This window comes from Strongyloides ratti (assembly GCF_001040885.1).
Source record: "Strongyloides ratti genome assembly S_ratti_ED321, chromosome : 2".
In the NCBI taxonomy this organism is placed as follows: domain Eukaryota; kingdom Metazoa; phylum Nematoda; class Chromadorea; order Rhabditida; family Strongyloididae; genus Strongyloides; species Strongyloides ratti.
The window spans coordinates 10,336,573-10,357,156 of NC_037308.1; the positions used below are offsets into that span (position 1 = coordinate 10,336,573).

At 22.3% G+C, this 20,584-nt stretch overlaps 2 protein-coding genes across 2 annotated transcripts; one reads left to right on the top strand and one right to left on the bottom strand.

The window, feature by feature from the left end:
- Positions 1–231: 231 nt before the first annotated feature.
- On the bottom strand, positions 232–3,545 carry SRAE_2000328800 (Bromodomain and Zinc finger, FYVE/PHD-type domain and WSTF/Acf1/Cbp146 domain-containing protein; the record flags this gene model as incomplete). The annotated part of the gene is made up of 3 exons (XM_024654464.1): positions 232–2,255; positions 2,367–2,847; positions 2,895–3,545. The coding sequence occupies 3 exons, from the start codon at positions 3,543–3,545 to the stop codon at positions 232–234; spliced, it is 3,156 nt and encodes a 1,051-aa protein (XP_024507833.1).
- Positions 3,546–14,654: 11,109 nt separating this feature from the next.
- On the top strand, positions 14,655–19,361 carry SRAE_2000328900 (Transcriptional activator cubitus interruptus; the record flags this gene model as incomplete). The annotated part of the gene is made up of 3 exons (XM_024654465.1): positions 14,655–15,160; positions 16,304–18,012; positions 18,160–19,361. The coding sequence occupies 3 exons, from the start codon at positions 14,655–14,657 to the stop codon at positions 19,359–19,361; spliced, it is 3,417 nt and encodes a 1,138-aa protein (XP_024507834.1).
- Positions 19,362–20,584: the final 1,223 nt, after the last annotated feature.

Below are 20,584 nucleotides of genomic sequence, written 5' to 3' on the forward strand. Positions count from 1 at the left end.
CAATCTAAAAAATACAAATTCTAAGGTATTTTAAGATACATTAGTTATCGGATTACTGATTAAAAATTGTTGATATTTAATTATCTATAAATATGAAATAAACATAAAAGAATGAATAAAATTATTTTATTACTAAGAAATATATTTACACTGAAAATATATTATTAACATATTGATATAAGCATCCCTCTACTATTGCTTCAAAACTAATTATATAAATTATTGTTATGCTTAAACTAATCTTGACATGACAGTAAAAAGATAATTTTCAATTTTTCTACCTTTTTCCGCAACTATGTGACCTACACCATTATAAATAATTGCATTATCACACATCTGTGCTACATCATCCATTATCTCTTGCATATTTTGATATATTCTTAATTTTAACTTATGATGAATAACAGAAGTTAAGTCTACTGGTTTTTTAATAATATCATAATAATCACGAACGTATAAAGAGTTAACTGAATGAACAAAATCTGCTGCAATTGGATTACGAAACAAACTAACTATTGTATCATTTATTGTTGTTTCAGCTTCATATGTTAAATATGGTGGTTTCACAGGACCATTTTCATTTGTTTCATTACCAGTAATAAATACATGTAAATTATCAAGATGATCTTTAGTAATTTTTTTCGTAACATCTTCACTTGATAAACAAGTATCACAATACATTGTAAAATTGTCAACATACATCAATTTTTGACATCTTGAATGATATGTTTTTTTGCAACACCTACAACGATGAAGGCGTAATGAATGAAAATAACGATTTTTGCAAATAAAACAACGTTGAAATATTATCCTCCTGTCCAGATCAATTGCAATCTTAAACATTTTAATAATTTTTAACAATTCAAAGGGATTTGTCAATTTAATAATTCTATTGTGCCAATTTTTCATTTCTTCAACAGTAATATCAGGTTCTGATCTTGGTAATAATTCTTCAGATTCAGTTTCTCGAATTTTTTCTAATAATATCATAACAAATGGTACAATCATATCTAGAAGATATTTTTCTTTACATGAATATTCTTGAATATTATATATAAACTCTTCCATCTTAACATTATTTTTATTATAACAATCCTTCCATTCTTTAAGATGTCTGGTATATCTAACAGCTTTATAACTAATAATATCGTCAATTAACTGCATAATTTCATTTCTGATCATTTCGCTAACATGTGGTTTGACATCAACTTCATTATACTCTTCGTTCCAAGTATGTAAACCTAATCTTTCTATGATATTTCCATTGTCTTTTTTTACTATATCACCAATAATATCAACAAAATGTTTTAAATTTTTTAATAAATTCCCTTCTCTATAAGCATTTTTATTTAATGATCCAACAAAATCATTCCATTCTTCTTTTATATAAAAAATCCTTCTAGGTGTAAGATCATAATTTTTTAATGGACAAGAATTAGCATGCCTATTAAGAAGATGTTTACATGGTAATACAACGTTTTCTTTAACATTCTCTACTAACAATAAGGATAGATTACTAAAAAAATATATATTTCTACATGCTCTATCTTTTCCAAAAATAACTTTCCCTAATCTTGGATAGTATCCAAGTATCTTCTTATATAAACATTTTTCATATTTATTTTGTATTTCCTGTATACGACCTTTCATTTTATCTAAAATATCTTTTCCAATTTCATCAATATTTATATCACCATCATAAATTTTTAAGATATTTTCGTAGTACTCAATCTCATCTTCAATCATATTATCATCTTTCATAGTAATATCTTTAATAATTACTTTTTCATTTTCACCAAAAACTTTTCTAATATTTGTTACAGTTTTTTGAACTTTTCCATCTTCTATTACTTTATCAACTAGTCCCAAAATTGACAAAGAACTAGCTTTTGTTTTAAATTCCTCTATCTTTCGTTTGTTTAAGGTTATCTCCAAAAAACCATTATCTATTGCTTTCTTAATTTTTTCATTAGACCTGTTTAATATTTTTATCATTAAGCATATAATGTCTGCTCTATCTTTTGCCTCCATTTCAAAAAGTGTTTTTTTGTTAAGTTCTTCAACAATTTTGCTCCATTTCTCATTTTTACTTTCATTTAATGTTTTTAACCATAAATTAACATGATAAGATACTTCAAAATTTGTTATTAAAACACTTTCACAACTTGGAGCCCATAAATGTTCTAATTCAGTAGAAGCTTCAATACATATATCACGTTGATCTATTATAGAATTATTGCCTTTATCAATACTAGCTAAAAATATTTGTTGAAACAATATATTAGCAATAACAGAAAAGGTGCTTTTAATAATATTTTTACAAAATATAGCACATTTTACCATTTCATAAGTAAAAAAATCTTTACCATGTGAAGAATCGTTTTCATTTAAAACATCTTCAAATGCTTTTAAAAATGTATAAATAGATAAACTTTCCATAAAAATTTCATTACTACACCATTCCGGTAATGATATCTCATTTAAAACTGGTGGTTGTTTAGAATCAAGACATAAAATATCTTCACGACCTTTCTTCTCTTCAACTTCACTTGCTTTTAATAATTCTCTTAAATCACTTAATACATTTTCATCAACCTCATCAAGTTTATATTGATAAGGTACATAAACTTCCTCAGCAACACCATAATATTTTAATTTTTCACATATACCATTTAATTCTTTTTTTAATTTCTTTCTTCTGGGAGATAACGATATATCATCTTCCGAAGAATTATTCATTCTAGGTATTTCAATTTTTTGCAATGTTATAGGAAATGATGGAACAGGTCCTCCAAAAATATCATCCCATCGTAAAGTACTTATTTTGTACTTTTCAATTATTTTTTTCTAGAAAAAAAAACAAAACACATATATTTATATTACATAAAACTTACAGAAATTTCAATTTGTGTTCTATCAAGATACCAATTTGTGTGAAATAATATAAAATTTTTAACTAATTTTGAAGTAACTACATTTCCATCTCTTATAATTCTATTACTACTAACATTTTCAATTTTTCCTATCCTCGATACTTGTAAATCATACTCAACACATTCACTATCAATAAATTGACAATCTTCATTTTCATGATTAACATATTTAATATTTACCATATCTATCTTAACACCAACTACAACACCTTTCTTGTATGAATCTCTATCTTTATATAATATTTCTTCACCGATAAAAAATCTTTTATTTGTAAAATGATAAATATCATAAAGGATATCAATAATTGAATATCTTTGTAAATGAAATTTAATTAGAAAAGTTATTCCTTTTTTTAAACCATCACATAACACACTAATTTCCTCAAATGCTTCATCTTCTATATTTTTAGCTTCATCATATGTACATCCTTCTTTTATTTCTGTAAAAGGTGAAAAACTTCGTGATCGTAAAAATAATTGGTGATTGCAAAAATCATCAAAGTTATTAAATACCATTCCTGTTTTTTCACATAAAAAATATCGAGAATGACCTTCCAGTTTTTCCAGCGCTTCTAATGAACCAACATATCTTTTTCCACGAAATACTGGCATTTTGGTATTTTTTGATAAAAATATTAGTAGTTATGTTAAATGAATAAGAAAAATAAAAATATATTAATAATAAAACAAATGAGAAAAATGAAAAAAAATTTAAACCAACAAAAGACACTGTCCCAAATTGGCGGTAAACAAGGATAGTCAAGAGACTTTTTCTTTAGGTAGGCTGATAAACCTTTGAGGGTTTATTTTGATTTATGTGATAAATTTAAAGTCATTAATTTATCTGTACTTTGTGTTATGATATTACTAATATTTTATCCAATAATATTTTATTTAATTTTTTAATAAAAATATATTTAAATGATAAAAATTCATTAAAATACTTTACTTTATTTAATTTATAATATTAAAAATAACCTTTAATCCCATCTTTAAGCAACCTGTATTAATTTTCTATCGTTTCCCTATCACGGGTATCAGTTAGAAAAATTTTGATACGTCTAACAATTTAATGTGCTAATAAATTTTCCCATTTAACAAAGCTGTTTTTACATCAAACATATAATATACTTTTTAATCAAAGTAAAAATATATACATCATATATATAAATGTTTGGTATAATTTTCTTAGCGTGTGATGAAATATATAAACTATAATGATCATTTAAAATGTGATGGCAATAAAACAGTTGAATAATTGTGCACTTTTGTTACAAATTTTTATTTATTTATATATTTCATTTTTATTCCTACATATTATATCCCTATTACTTTCTTTTTGTTACCTTATTATTTGAAGGTATACTTATCTTTTAATTTTGCCACTTTCTTATTGTATTGTTATATTCCAGACAATGTGTTTCTCAATTGTAAATATAAAGATTTTTTTTTTCTTCTTAATCTTATCATTTGTTTAATAATTTTTTTTTTTTATAAATAAAATACATTGAAACATTTATTTTTTTTTCCCCATTAAACACAATTTATGATTATTTCATCTTACATTTTTAGTTTAGTATTTATGAATGTCCCTTAAAAGTTACTGTTTTCTTTTCAAATGTAAATATATGCGATAGTATTAATTTTTGGTATTTGGCATTTGATTACAAATTTTTAGTACTTGATATAAATGTTTATCTACCTCTGATCAGTGTTTTTAGAGACAATATTTTATTAGTTGTCACTTCTTTTTATGAAGTTTGTGATTCAAAGTACTTTTTTTTTTAAAAGAAATGCTACTTTAAATAAAAGGAGGCAGTTACCATAGAAGGCAATTTTTTTTTTCCTAATATTATAGTTATATTTTTTTAAATTATTTATATTTAGATATTAAAATAATGTTATTTAAGATTTTTGAATTAATATTTTTCTTATATTTTCTAAATTTTAATGTAATTTTATAACATTGATATATATACGTATATATTATACATAAATATTCTATTTTATTTATCTGATTTCACGGTACTTTGATATATATATATATATTTTAGAGTTAAAAAGTATGGTGATATTGAATATATATAGGATTTTGCAACATTTACTTTTAAAGTATATTTTTTATGATTGTAATTGATAGTTATATTATTTTATAAATAGGGAAATAGTTAATTAAATAAAATAAGAATGCAACTTTTCAATATTATAATGGTCGTTAATTAAGTACAATTAGTTTATGTTCAATCGTTCAGTTTATTATCAAGTCTTCTGATTAATTTAACTATTTCCTAACAATATTTTGTAACACAAATAAATGTATCTTTAGGAAGAATGGATGGGATAGAGTTGAAAAATGAAACATCTACCTTTGTTTAAAATAAAATATGTAGTTAAAAGTGATTAATTATTTCACATAATCATAAATCAACTGTACCCCTTTAATTCCTCTTTCTTTATTTGGATCTTTTATCTTGACATTTTATTATTGTTTCTTTTGACCCCCTACTTTATGAGTTTTGGCCAGAAAAAAATGTTTTTGAGGAGAAATAATTTCAATATAAATGTTTCTTTTCTACGCTTCATCACATTATAAGATATATTTTATATATATATTATTTATTTATAGTAGATATATATATGGTGGTTATGTGAATAATATAAATGAGTAATAGGGGACAATTTTAATAGTTCTTTTGTATTGAGACTTCTTTATTTATTAAATCTATTAACGTTTATATTTATATATATATATATTTTATTCTTTTATGGCACATCTTTTTTTTTGTATGAAGTTTACATTTTATAGATATATCTAACTACAATATCATCAATAACAAAACACATCTTTAGATTCTTCTTTTTTATCACTAACAATATATAGAAAATCGGCTTTTCATCTTTTTATATTCTAATTGTTGATTCTAATAATAGTCATAAACATCTCAAGGCAAGTAATTATAGTTGTAAGCTAATTATTATTATATTATTATTATTCACTAATGGCTTCAATATATAGTATGAAAGATATGGAAAAACAATAGAAGGTATAAAATTTATTATCTACTGTAATAACAAGTAAAAGTAATGTTTTATCATAAAAGCTGATCTTTTTATGATATCTACCGACATTAGTTTTCTTTTAATATTTCAAAGAAATCAAAGTTATCATTTTATGGCCATTTGACATCTGAGTATGATTTTATTTATGGGTTTTTCTATATATTAACTAATCTACCATTTTTTAATTTACCCACTTCTCTTTTTTTCTATCAATCAAATATTTTTAACTTATCTTTTTCATATCTAGGAAAGAGGATATAAATCGTCAAGTAACCCTATTCCTTCTTTTGATTGTATTATTTATTATATTTAATATAAAAAGGAGAATCATGGCCATGTTGTCGTTGTGCCTGTTTTAACCATAAATAATGTTGTGTATCATTTACATATCAATATAAAGGTACCTTTTAAAACATAAATTGCCCCATACCGCTGTTGTCTAGAAAAAAAAAGAGTTTAGAAATTATATTAAACTTTCATCACCTTGAGTCTAGGTGTAATCAACTACTGATTTAGTACTGTGGTTGTAATTTTAAAAGAGTTCACAACTGCGCATCATTAAGTTATAAATTTCAGAAATATTTATGGATCATTTTTGTATTCCTCAAATTTTTATATCATGCACTTTGAAATGTAACAGACTTTTTTAAATTGAAAAAATTGTTTTGTTTTTTTTTATTATTATTAAATACTTTATAACAGAAAGTGCAATTTTAAATAGTATTTTTAAAATATATTAAAAAATAATTTTTTATTTAAAATTTGCGTTATTTATTATTTCCATATGTCTTTTTTGCTTAGTCTTTTCATTACAATTTTATACTCCCTCAAAAAATTGTAACATTTATGTAATTTTATCTTTTCTTATTCATCCTGTTATTTTAGAAGTTTTTTTTTTTTATAAATTTATTCTTATACACATTTTATTCTAATCATTTATACTTTTTTTAATAAAGTTAAATGAATGTCATTCAAAAAAGAAAATTACATTTTTATATTTAACTTCAATTAATGTTATCTCCAAAAAGTTAATATTTTGTAATTTAAAAATAGATCAGAGGTCAAAATATATATAATTTTATGGGATTACCTTCTCGCTTCATTCCTCATACCTATTAGAAGGATGTTAATATAAGTATTTAAGAAGAAATAATACTAAAAAAAAAATAATAAATAAACTATTCATTTATTATATCTTATTTTACATTTTTATTTCATCATATTCATTTATATTCTTTATTTATCTTTTGTAATAATCATTCATCAAATGTAAATGTTTAATTTTTTTTTAGGAAAAAAAATTTTTTTCTAACATATCAAAGTTTCAAAAGAGAAAGAGGGGAAAAATATTTTTATCATTTTATATTAGTTAAATTATAAATATTTTTTAAAGATATATTAAAATACCTGCTTAAGTGTGTAAATGTTGTAATAAGATGATGAGTGTTATAATAACATATACATGATTTTCTGTATCTCTTTTCTAGGAGAAAATTTAATGTTATTTTTATGATGTTAAATGATAATCTTGACGATGGATTTGTTCTTTTTCTCCCATTAGGTTAATATGATGACATGAAAATCAGAAGGTTAAAAAATATCTATATAAATCATCAATCAACTAAATAGTGTGGTGTAAATTACACTAAAAATATATTTCTCTTTATAAATTTAATAAAAAAGAAGAAAATATTTAATGGTAGAAAAAGTATAAGAAAATTCTTTACTTTATTTTTTTTTTGTTTCAAAATTTAGATTAATGAAAGTTTGATATTTATTTAAAGATGTATTAATTACCCTTTCTAAAGGTTATATAGGAAATAAAGAAACATTAATTAAAATTACATTTTAAATATAATATTTTAATCAAGGTTTTTGATAAGAAACAATTTTTTTTGTTTTTATAAGGTAAATTAAAAATATTAAAAAAAAAAAAGATCAATCAATCAGTATTCTTACCACCATTTGTCTAGATAAAGATTATATATCAATCTCATTAAAAAAAATATATATTTTAATAATATCAGTTACATCATTAATTTCTTTTCTTATTAAAATATTCATTTAATCATCTTCTAATCCCCATAATTGTAATTTATCAGGGCTAGATAGAACGTGGTGAAACAAAAAAAATATACTGACACTGATTAGCTATATATATTATTTTCTATTCTATTTATCTTTTAAAATATTATACTGTTTCTAGTTTCATTCTTTATTTCTTTCCATACTTCCTTCTTACCAACTTTAGTTTTAATATTTTTTTTTTTAGGAAAGTGAATAGATTATATTTTAATATTTTATACTCAAATGTTATTACTTAAATTTTTAATGTATTATTTTAATTAAAGACGAAGAAAAAAATATTAATATATTTTAAGGTAAAACTAGACATTGACAAAAGTTGGTATTTTTTTTTCTGTATTTGAATATATTATCAAGGGAGCTCTCTATAACTGGCTTTATTTATAAGTATTTCAATCTTATTGCTACATATATATATATATATTTTGAACTCAGAACACCCAGACAGGTAAATTTACTTAATCATATAAATATAAAAATTGCACTATTATTAATGTAATTTTCATTATAAATTGTTTTAATAATATTTTTAATGTTTTATATAATTATGAAATTCATAATTTAAAAGATGTATTTTGATGTCTTACTTATCATATATGTTAATATATATTGATATATTTAAATATTCAGGTTAAAAATTAATTGATTATTTATTTAAATTATTTTAATAGACATACTATCAATTAAAAATTCTAATAATACATTTTCATTTATCTTTTCAATGAATTTTTATTGTTAAAGTTTAAAAAAAAATGACAAACAAAAAAAAAGTTTACTTTTTAATCAAAAAATATTCGGACATTACAATGTGTATATATATATATATTTTTATTAATATATTTTTATAATAGAAACCCCATTCATATCTCCAACTCAAGATTATGGAATATTTAGTTTATTCTTTTTAAATTACAAGAACGTCATCTCTATGTCTCTTTTTTTGAAATTACAAAGTTACATATATTAGTATATATGAATAGGAGAATAAAATAGAAGTGGAAGAAATATATATATATATGTTATACAAAAAAAAAGTCTACTGCAATGTGTTGAAGATTTTGTTGCATTAATTTTGTGGACGATGTGTGTGTTTGACTTCAATTATTTGTATATTTTCTTTCTCTCTCTTTTATCTACTTCTATCACTCTTTAATTTTTAGTATTTTCAATGAAGTATAATAGTAAAAATACATACGGATTCTTTAATTTACGTCTACAATTATATAACGTCAGTAGTTTTTTTTTAGCACTTTCCAGACTGCCAGACAATCCCCATCGCGTCTTCAAAAGAGAGAGATACTTGATGGAATGTGTATACATAAATATGTGAATATTTATATATAAAAATGTGTATAAATATAAAATATTTTATATTACCCACATTGGTAGAAGTGAAAGTAGATAGATGTTATGTTTAACAATATTACTAAAAGGAAACATATTATCAAAATGTCCTGATAAAAGATTTTTTTTAAAATAAAAAGTTATTCTTTTTAATGATAGTTAATTAAAGAAGGTAAATGATACTAAAATATCAACAAAATGTCAGGTAGGGTTAGGTAAAAAAAAAAATAATATGATTATAAAATTTATTTTCTTATCAAAAATGATAAAAATGTATAAAAATTTTTTTTTATTCTTATTATCATTTTAATAAAAATTGAAAAATTTAATATATGTAATACTTTAATCAATCATTTTTGAATATAGAATGGTGTTTGAAAAAGTTGAGTTTGAACCTTGACAAGTTTTAATAAATGTAGCAAAAATATTTTAGTAGTAAGATGATATGGAAAAAGAAAAATTGATAGAGTACCCATATTTGTATGTATATATTAATATAATGAAAAAAGAATAGATGATAACATTTTTTTGTTAGGTAATAATGTGTTATACATTTATTAAAAATGAATATCTTTGATCATGGATAGTGATATAATTTTGAAAGAAGTAACAGTTTATTTGTTATACTTTACTATCAAAGTACATCTGGGTGTCTGTAACACTAATTAAAAGTGCTCTTATAGTGGTATTTTTATATTTTATTATTTATATGTGGTTATCAATTAACAACTTTTTCCAAGCATTTTTTTTAGAACAGTATACTTATTAAAGATTTCCTTGAAACAAGTTTTCTACTAACATCTCATCGTCGCCACAATTTCTTTCTTTTCATCAGTTTTAATAAAAATTTGTTTTCATTTTTTTAAAACTTTTTTCAGCTACTAGGTACTTATTTATTAGATGAATATGTTGATTTATTTATAATAATCACAATTAATGCTATTATTTTGTTAGTATTAATAATTGATAACACAATAAAACATTCTCTCTTATGTTATATTTTGTCAATAAACTATTTTAAGGTAATTTTTTAATATATATTTTGTACTTTACTAGTGAAATAAAATATTTATTTATTTATTTGTATTATTCTATTTTATTTTACCCCTTCAATGATTAAAGAAAAAATTTTTTTTAATATGCGTGAATGAAAATATTTTTTACTGTCCCTTAAATACATATATCTCTCTATTTCTTTCATGCTTAGTTGAATTTTTAAACAATGTTTTTTTTATCTAAGTACAAAATTGATAAAACCAAAGTTTAAGAATCTTCCCAAGTTCATTTAAAGTAATAAGATGTAAAGATATATAAAAGGAAATTAAATATATGTATAAAAAAATCTTTTTCATTTAATCTTCATTTATTTAGTTTTAAATTTTGTCATATTTTAATTTAAATTTTCATGAACGTTTTTGAAAATTTAATATGATAAGTATAATACTATATAGATTAAAATTAAAAAGAGAGAGTTATATATATATATATATATATATATAAATAAAATACATATATTTATATCCCACTTAGTGTGGTGTTCTTCACGACGATGTGTAAAATTTACCAAGTAGAAATAAGTATGTTTCATTTTTTAGACAATCATACAGAGGCCGCCATAATTTTTTTATCATACGCTTCCGTAGGCCTTCTGATGTATATTTTGCATCTCTAAAAATATATTTATCTGTGTATATTATATGTATATATATTCATTAAAGATATAAATGGAAGAAAGAAGAGTAATGCTTCTTTTTTAAAAAAAAAAAAACTTTGATAATTGTTGTGTATATGTTTAAAAATATCTATCATTTTGTAGCTGAAATAAATAGTTTATGAAGGACCTGGCTATTTGGTTTTTTTTTTTTTCTTAACTTCTATCTCTCATAGATCTCTACCAATAGAAAAATTTTTTTTTTTTTAGATTAGAAAATTTTTATTTATACAGACAAAAATTATTCATGTATTAGAAAACAAAAATGTTGCATGTTTTATAGTTAATAAGAGAGAAAAATGAATGTATACATATAGAAGGGTGTAAGAAATTGTTAGTTTGAAAAATTTTATTACCCCAACATTAGAATTAAATTGTTTTTTTTTTTTTATCATTGTATGATAAGTGATTTGAATATATATATATATATATATATATTGTGGTACTACAAAAATTCATGGATAAATATTGTTAGTGTTGCGACAAAAGCTTTTACTTTTAAAATGTACTTATTGGGCATAAGTTTACTTGAAAATTTTTTTTTTTCATACATCAAAATTATTATTATTTTATAGATTTTTTTTGTACTTTTGCAAAAAAAGGTCATACTTTGTAAACTTAAGAGTTCTAAAATTTTCAAATTTTATATTTACAGGTATTAATGAATAAAATTAGATAAAAAAAACGGAAGTGTATATTTGATATAAAAAGCTATTATTTAAAAAATTGTTCTTGACATTTATTTGATGGCATTTTTATAAATATACTTACATACACAATTATGCACCACCCAACATGTAGAAAAAGAATTTAATGAAGCTAATAATTTTAGCTTCCAGTGTTGATAAGAGAATAATTCTTTTTATTCACATATATAGGAATGTAGTTCTTGGCATGTACTTTTATATTATTATCAAAACGAATTTTTATCCTACACCTTTCTTTTTTTAAGAGTTTCTTCTAAAGCTGTTTTTTTACTATCAATATGTATGTAGTATGATAAATACATCTGTACAAATATGGATATATTTATGAAAAATAGGGGAAATTACATGTAATTTTTAATGAATGCCTGAGAAACATATGTACTTAATATAAACTTTTTTCTCCTGGAAGATATGCATTTTTTTACTTTTTTTTCTTTTGAAAATTAAGAATAAAGAAAAAATATATATTAGTAGATATTGCATGTTAAAATATTATAGAAGTAATAAATTTATTCTTTAAAAAGAAATGACATTTAAACTTTCTTCATAATAGTATATTTTTGATTTCATTATTTTAATTACTGCTAAAAAAAGATTTTTATAACAAAATTTAGATTTTGTCATCAATTTATATTAATTCACCACTTCTATTTCTTTTTTACAACCATCTTATAAATTATTAATTAAGACATTTTTTCTCTCTATCTCATTATATTTTTCCTTAACTCAACTACTTTTTTCAATAAGATTGTAATATGTTTTTTACATGAATAAATGATATATATACATATAATACGAAGATAGATAGTACGCTTGTCCTCATCCAATTATTTTGACTTTTTGAGATAATACATCTAAATGATTCTTTTTTTTATATATTATTTTTTTTTTCTTTTTTTTTAACTTATAGCATTTGAAGATATTTTTATAATTTAACTTGGATTTTTAATTTTATAGAACAATTGCAATTAATATATAAAATGACAAAGGATATTATAATACTTTTAATATATATGTTTATATAATAATCTCATTAATATATATACAAATTCTTCTCATTACATAAACATTTCTTTCTTTATTATAAAATAACAAAGAATTCAATAACATTATTATATTTTAAGACACCTTTTCTGTAATTTGATCACACTGTTTCAGTATTATTTTCAAAAAGAATAACCGTTTATTAAATGTTTACGGCATTTTTTAATCATAATAATTAAATTTGTATATATATCTATCAAATTTTTATAAAACAAAAGAATTTTAAAAAAATATTTAATGTCAAAAAAGTTGTTTTGTAATATCTTATTGTTGTTACAGTACCTAAACATTCATCTCTAATAATTGTATTACTTTTTTCTTTTTTTAATTAGAATGGCAATTAATTGACAAAATGGGAGGATGGATAGAAGGAGATAAAATGTCTTTCATCAGAGATTGTAGATCATTTTATTTTATATATTTCTTAAAAAAATTACCAATATACAAGTGTTTGAGCAATTAACATTTTTACGACCCGCCAATATGTTGCATATTGGTAGTAAAAAATGTAACATTTTATTTATTGATATTAGTAAATTACACTTTCTGCTATCTAACGACAAAAATCAAAAAAAAAAAAAAAAACCTAAGATGTGTCTTTATTGCTTCACATGAAGACATGATAGTGATGATTGATAAAAAATGACTACTTTTACACATTTTTGTTAACATATTTATTTACCACTATCTTTATATGCCTATCAATTTTTATGAAACCATTTATCTCATACGTTTTTTTTTTTACCTGCAACATTGAAATGTTTCATTTTTAGGTATTAAATTTATTTTACAAAATAAAAAATGATAATCTTTTTTTATAATGTAAATTACCTACTGATAATATGTAGATATAATATCTTTTACCCTTCAAAAATAAAACATAAACATTTAAACCAATTTTCGTTAATTATTTTATGGGAGGATGCTTTTCATTTTTTGATAATGTAAACGTCAAAAGATGTCTCATCACTCTTTAGTGTAGCTTCCCCATTACTTGATTAATATGTAGTTTTGAGCATTTAGATATGTTTATGAGATTATTTACACATCTACATACACATCTTCATTCGTTCACGAAAAATGACTGTGTGGACGACAAAACATACATATATATATTATTTATATATATATATATATATATCTACATACTCATCGTTCTCTTTATGGAAATTTTTATATTAAAAAATTTAGGGGTGGTTATTCTTATTTATTTTTTTAATATATATTTCATATTCATGATCTTTATCATTGATGATTTTTCTTATTTTTTAATATTTTGATAGCTTTTATCCATTATCTTTTTAAAATAACTAAGAAATTTAAATTCTTTAATGTTAATTTAGTAACATAAAGAAAAAGTAACTTTTATCAGTATTATTTATTCTTTTTTAAAAAATTATCTTATTCTTATCTTAATTACCATTCTAAAACTCTTTTAATTTTTTAATTTTATTTTTTAGTTATGTAATACTTTATTCAAAAAAGAATTATTTGAAAACATATATATATTTATTGTAGTCACAATTTTATTATCTTTGTTTACACTTTAAACATATTAATAATTATTTATTTTTAAAAAAATATATTTATACATCGTTTCTTTTTTTTTTTTTTTACTTTTTAAACAATACTATCAGATATAATTTTATTTCTCCTTTTTCAGAAAACTATATATTTATACGTATATACATAAATAAATATTTTACAATTTAAAACTTTATATGTTTTGAAATTGATAAAAGTAAATCTGCTGCTTTGACATTTTAAGTAATGACAGCAGACTGCATATCATCATCAACGAAAAAATCACCTGTGTCGGAGAATTCAGAAAAAAAACATTCTGATAAAGAAACTTCACTTGGTGTTGAAATCCAAATTGATCAAAATTCTAGAGGTGAACTTGGAATGTCTACAGTTAATTCCAATAATCAACAGTCATCAATACTTAATAATATACTTAATTTTCAAGCACAAAACGGTTCTTCTGGTGGTAATAATTTTTTATTACAACCACAACAAAATAGTAATCAATTAAATCAACGACTTTTTCCTACAAATAGTAATGGTATTAGTAACAGTCATATAAATGAAACCAATTCACAATGTAATACTCTTGGTAATAATGGATTTTTTCAAACTCCAGGACCTTTAATACCATCTATCTCTGGAAATGTTCCTCAAGATCATGATATAAGTTTGTGGGCACAACAATTTTTAAACAACTATCAAAATTTTATACATCAATCACAAGCAGTTGCAGCATCCCGCCCCCAAAAGTACGGTAACTTCCATATAATTATGTCTCTTCTTTTTATTAAATAGAAAAACAAATATAGGTGTATCATTTTATTAAAAATTTTAATTTAAAGAGTTCTTCTTTAAACTAAAATTTAAATTTTTGTTAATTTTTTTGATAATCTATTATTTTAATTTACATAATTTATCAAAAAAGTCTATAATAAGATAGAATCTTCATTTTTTAATATTGAAATTTTTTACTCTTACTTAAGTCATCTCATTATCATTCATATGGGATTCATAGTACATAACCTCTTGATATCTTTACTTATTTTTAAAATAGTAGAAAAAAAAAACTATTTCTATTCAAAAGAACTTTAATATATTATATTATATATATTCTATATATTCCCAAAGCACGATATCTTATTTAGAAATATAAAAAAATATAGGATAAAAGGAATAGCATGTTGATTTTTTATACTTTAACTTCATATTTCTTTTTATTTTATAAATTTTGTTTTTCTTTTATTAAGGTATTAGTATAATTAATAATATTTTTTTTTATAATTCACTTTATTCTTAACACACAACTAATTCACTTTAAAACAAAAGAACATTAAAAAACAAATATTAATAAATAAAGTCTAAAAATTTTTATTACCCTTAAGACTACTTTAAAAAATAAGTTTCACAATTTTTTAGTTAAAAAATTTATCATATATATAGACAAAAGGCAAAGTCATAAGTTATTTCATCTTTTTAATCTTTATCATAAAAAGAATAAAGAGATACTAAAACTATTAAAAAATATATAAATTACTTTCTGCATATAAAAGTATTATGTAGATATTTTATTTTTTTTTTTTCTATCTTGATCGAATGTCCCTTAACTAACATATAACCCCTTCACTTCTTCAATAGATATATTTTTCCACCATTTTATTAATCCTCCTTATTTGCTTTTTGAAATAATAATGTGGAAGAAAGAAATAAAAAAAAAAAAAAGAGAGTATAAAATAAAATGTACTTCCATCACATAGAATAATATATAAATACTTTAATCTTATTGCAAATTTTTTTTTAATTAAACGTGTTAAGATATACCTATTAGTAGTATTATAAAACAATTTTTTAAAATATTTTGGAATTTTAAAGTAATTATTTTATTTATTCTTTAGCTTACAATTGACTATGCTAAATGGAAATTTACCGCTTCAACCATCATTGTCAGGTGGTACCCCTATTGATATTCAAAGTACATTAATGGAAAATATTTTAAATTGGAATAATCATAATAGTATTACTTTTAATAATCAATTTAATAATCAAAATAGAAAAAGAAGAAATCTTCAGGCATTGTCTTTGTCATCTAGTTCCACTAATTCTGGATCAACTTTATCTCAAAGTTCTGGATCCTCTTCTTCTAGGACAATTAATACACCATTAGTGGATCCCTCAACAATTATTAATAATAGTGGTGGTATATCATTAAGAGGAATGTCATCTTTTGATATTCATAATACATTTAATCTTGCAAGTCAAATGAAATTAGTTCAACAGATGAATGCTTTACCAGCACAATTAATAAATAATTCATTTTCATCGACACTTCAACCAACGACAAATTCTTTGAATATGCCTTTTAATGGACAAGGACCTAGTCTGGGAAATTTAATTACTGGAACTAATCAAAATTTTGATAATACATCTCAAAATATTGTTCCACCATCTCAACAACATATGCCATCATTTCAACAACAACAACAACCACTTCGTCCCACTAGACGTGGTCGACCTCCAGGCGCTAATAATAGTTTTCGTCATCTTCTCCAACAAGTTCATCAATTATCTCCTACAGTAGTTGGAAGAAATGATGATTTACAACATTCTCAACCTAAAAAAGAAGATGTTGAACAGACATGTCTATGGGACAATTGTAAACGTGTATTTCCTAATCAACAAGGACTAGTTGAACATTTATCAGCAGATCATATCTCTCATTTGGACAAATATTATTGTAAATGGGAAGGTTGTGATAGAGATTACCCATTTAAGATGCAATATATGTTAGTTATGCATATGCGTCGTCATACAGGAGAAAAACCAAATGCTTGTACATTTCCAGGTTGTTCTAAATCTTATTCAAGGTTAGAAAATTTAAAGACACACCTTCGTACACATACAGGTGAAAAACCATATGCTTGTGAATTTTATAATTGTGATAAGGCATTTTCAAATGCTTCAGATAGAGCTAAACATATGAATAGAACACATAGTGATAAAAAACCATATATTTGTCCAGAAGAAAATTGTACTAAAGCTTATACTGATCCAAGTTCTTTAAGAAAACATATTAAAACTGTTCATGGGGAGGAGGCTTATGAAAGAGCTAAACAAAATAAGGCTAAAAATTCAAGAAGAATTTCTCAGGATTATAGGAATGGAGAAAGATGTAATAGTATTTATAAAAGACCAAAAGTTGATGGTGAGGAGGGTAATGATGAAGAAAATGGTAATTGTATTAATTCAACAACTGGTAATCAAGATTCAAAGGGTCCTGATGGTGAACATTATTCAACTTTAACACGATTGCTTAATAATTCTTTATCACCAAATATTAATGGTATTCATATTGATAATCAATCATCAGGTAATGATACATTTATTACACCATCAACATTTTCTTCAACAACATCATCAAGTTCAGGATTATCACCATCTGGATCAGGACCTCATAGTCCAGAGTCAACATCACCAAATAAAAATGGTAATAGTCAACCAAAATTAAAATTTTCTGTGGAAGGTAATATGTTACCAGGTTTGATGCAAGAACTTTCATTAGGTGGTACTTCAATGACAAAAGAACAATATTCACAGTATCAACAAGGTAATTATAATGTTTATTTAACACCACAACAGCATGACTCTACTAATAATTCTTATATTTATGATGGTGATCATGATATTGGGCATGGGCATCATTATACTAATGCTAATGTTAGATTAGATAATCATAGATTTGAAAATTTTACAGGAGAAGATTTAGTTAGTCATCATCAAAATTCACAGGAATTATCTGGTAGAAATAATGGATTAGGACGGAGTAATAAAAAAAATTATCATAATACTCAAACTACAAATATTGGTTTGGAGGATTCATCTGGTCAACAGATTAGAAGAAATTTTAAAAAAGGTGGTATAAATGTTAAAGGTAGAACACAATTACCAAAAGACAATCTTCGACAAAATATAACTGAAGGGTCATTTTCAAATAATTTTACACAACCTAATCCTCAAAATTACCATCAACATCATCATCAACAACAACAATACCAAGGAAACAATTATTATTCTAATAATACAAATAGTAATAATTATGAAAATTTTTATCAAAGACAAGAAGTAAATTTTTATAATAGAAATTATCAATCTCAAGAATATATAGGTCCTCAAAATAATATGATATATTCTCCATATAATCAACAATATTATAATAATGGTAATTATAGTACAGTAAATTCTATTAATAGTTCTATTACTATTGTTTCCAATCCATCATGTCCACTAGGACATTCCAGAATTCATCCACAAATATCATTTGTAACACGTAGTAAACCAAATCCTACACCAACTTCAGAATATGAAGATGGTACACATCCTTATCAATATAATAATCCATATGCTTCTTCAACAATAGATCAATATTATTGTAATGATACAGAAACTGGTAATGAAGTTATGATGGGTAGTGAATATATGGTAACATCACCACCTATTTTGTATCATCAACAAAATGGAGTACCAAAAGATTCTAGTGAGTATTATAATATACAACAAGAATATGAGGTGCAACAAAATAATATATATCAACAATCTTCATTACAATTACCTACTATAAAAGAAGAAAATGTTGAAACAATATCAGAATGTCCATTACATGATTCATTACCAGTATCAAGATTTATTACAGATATTCATGAAGAGATGGAAGAAATTACACCAACATTTAATTTGTATACTGAAACTGTTCTTCAGGAAGTCTCTTCAGGAGAATTATGTGATTTAGGAGCAAATGCATTGTCTGGAGTAGTAGAACCTGAACCACATCTTCAAATATTGCCAAATTCTCATTCTATTAGTAATCAAGTTGTTCCTCTAAATAGTAACAATAATCATTCTGGTGTGTTATCATCAGATATTAATGAACAAAGAAGAGAGAAGTATAATGAAAAATAATTTATTATAATTTTTTTTTTATTTCAATTATATATTTAAATAAATTTTTCTTTTTTGTATTATAAATTATAAATGCATTCTTAGTTTTAATCTTTCAAAAGTACATAAAATCATAAAACAAGCAATTTTTAATTAATTGTTTGATATTTTAATAATAATAATAATAATTATACATAATTGTTGTTATTTTTTTTAAAATAATTATAATATCAATAATTATTAAATATTTTTTCTTTTATAAATATAACTTTTATATAATATTTATAATATATTAACAATCAATCAAAGATAAAGATGATGTTTGTATTTTATTTTAACAAATATAATAATATTAAAATAATAAAAATTATAGTAAAGAAAATATAATTAAAGTTTTGTTATTAATTTTCATTTCTATTAATTAAAAATATCATACATTTTATATGAAAAGAATATTTTTGGAAAAATATTAGTTTTTTTTTTTGACTATTTATTACTTCTCATGAGTATATAATGTTAATGAAATTATTGTACAATATTTGAATATGTTATTAAAATAAGAAGTTTATAAAAAAAAAAATTTTTTTATTCCTCTTATTAATTTCATATACATTTTTAATCTTCTCATATATTAATTTGTAATTTTTGCATAAAAATACATGTATAATTTAAAATATATATATTTATATGTGAATCTTACCATAAAATTACACTTACAGTATCCTTTAGAAAAAAAAAAAACAATATAAAAGTATATATGGAAGATGTTGAGTTAAAAATATATAGCATACTCTAATTAAAACCACATATCATAAATATAAAGATTTCTGAATATAAACTTTTGAAAGTAAGAGATAATTAGTACTTTTTAATTATAAAAGTAATTTTTTTATATAAAAAACAACCTTTGAATTTGTCAAAATTTGTAAAAATTTATAAATGCTAATTATTTTTGAAACCATAGAATAATGATGACTAATTATTGTTAAGATTAATTAAAGGGATATACTTTTAAAGAAATAAGGTAAAAATTATTTGTTAAAAAATTTTTTTATTTTAATAATGATTCATATAGAGGGAATGTCTATTTAAAATAAAATATAAAAGTTTTATAAAAGTAATTGAATCTTTTTTTTACTTTTAAATAAAAGTAATATTTGTAATAAATTTTTTTATTGTATATTTTTAATAAAATAATGTATATGGCATCGTAAAAATAAAAATCTTTGTTAAATAATATTTTT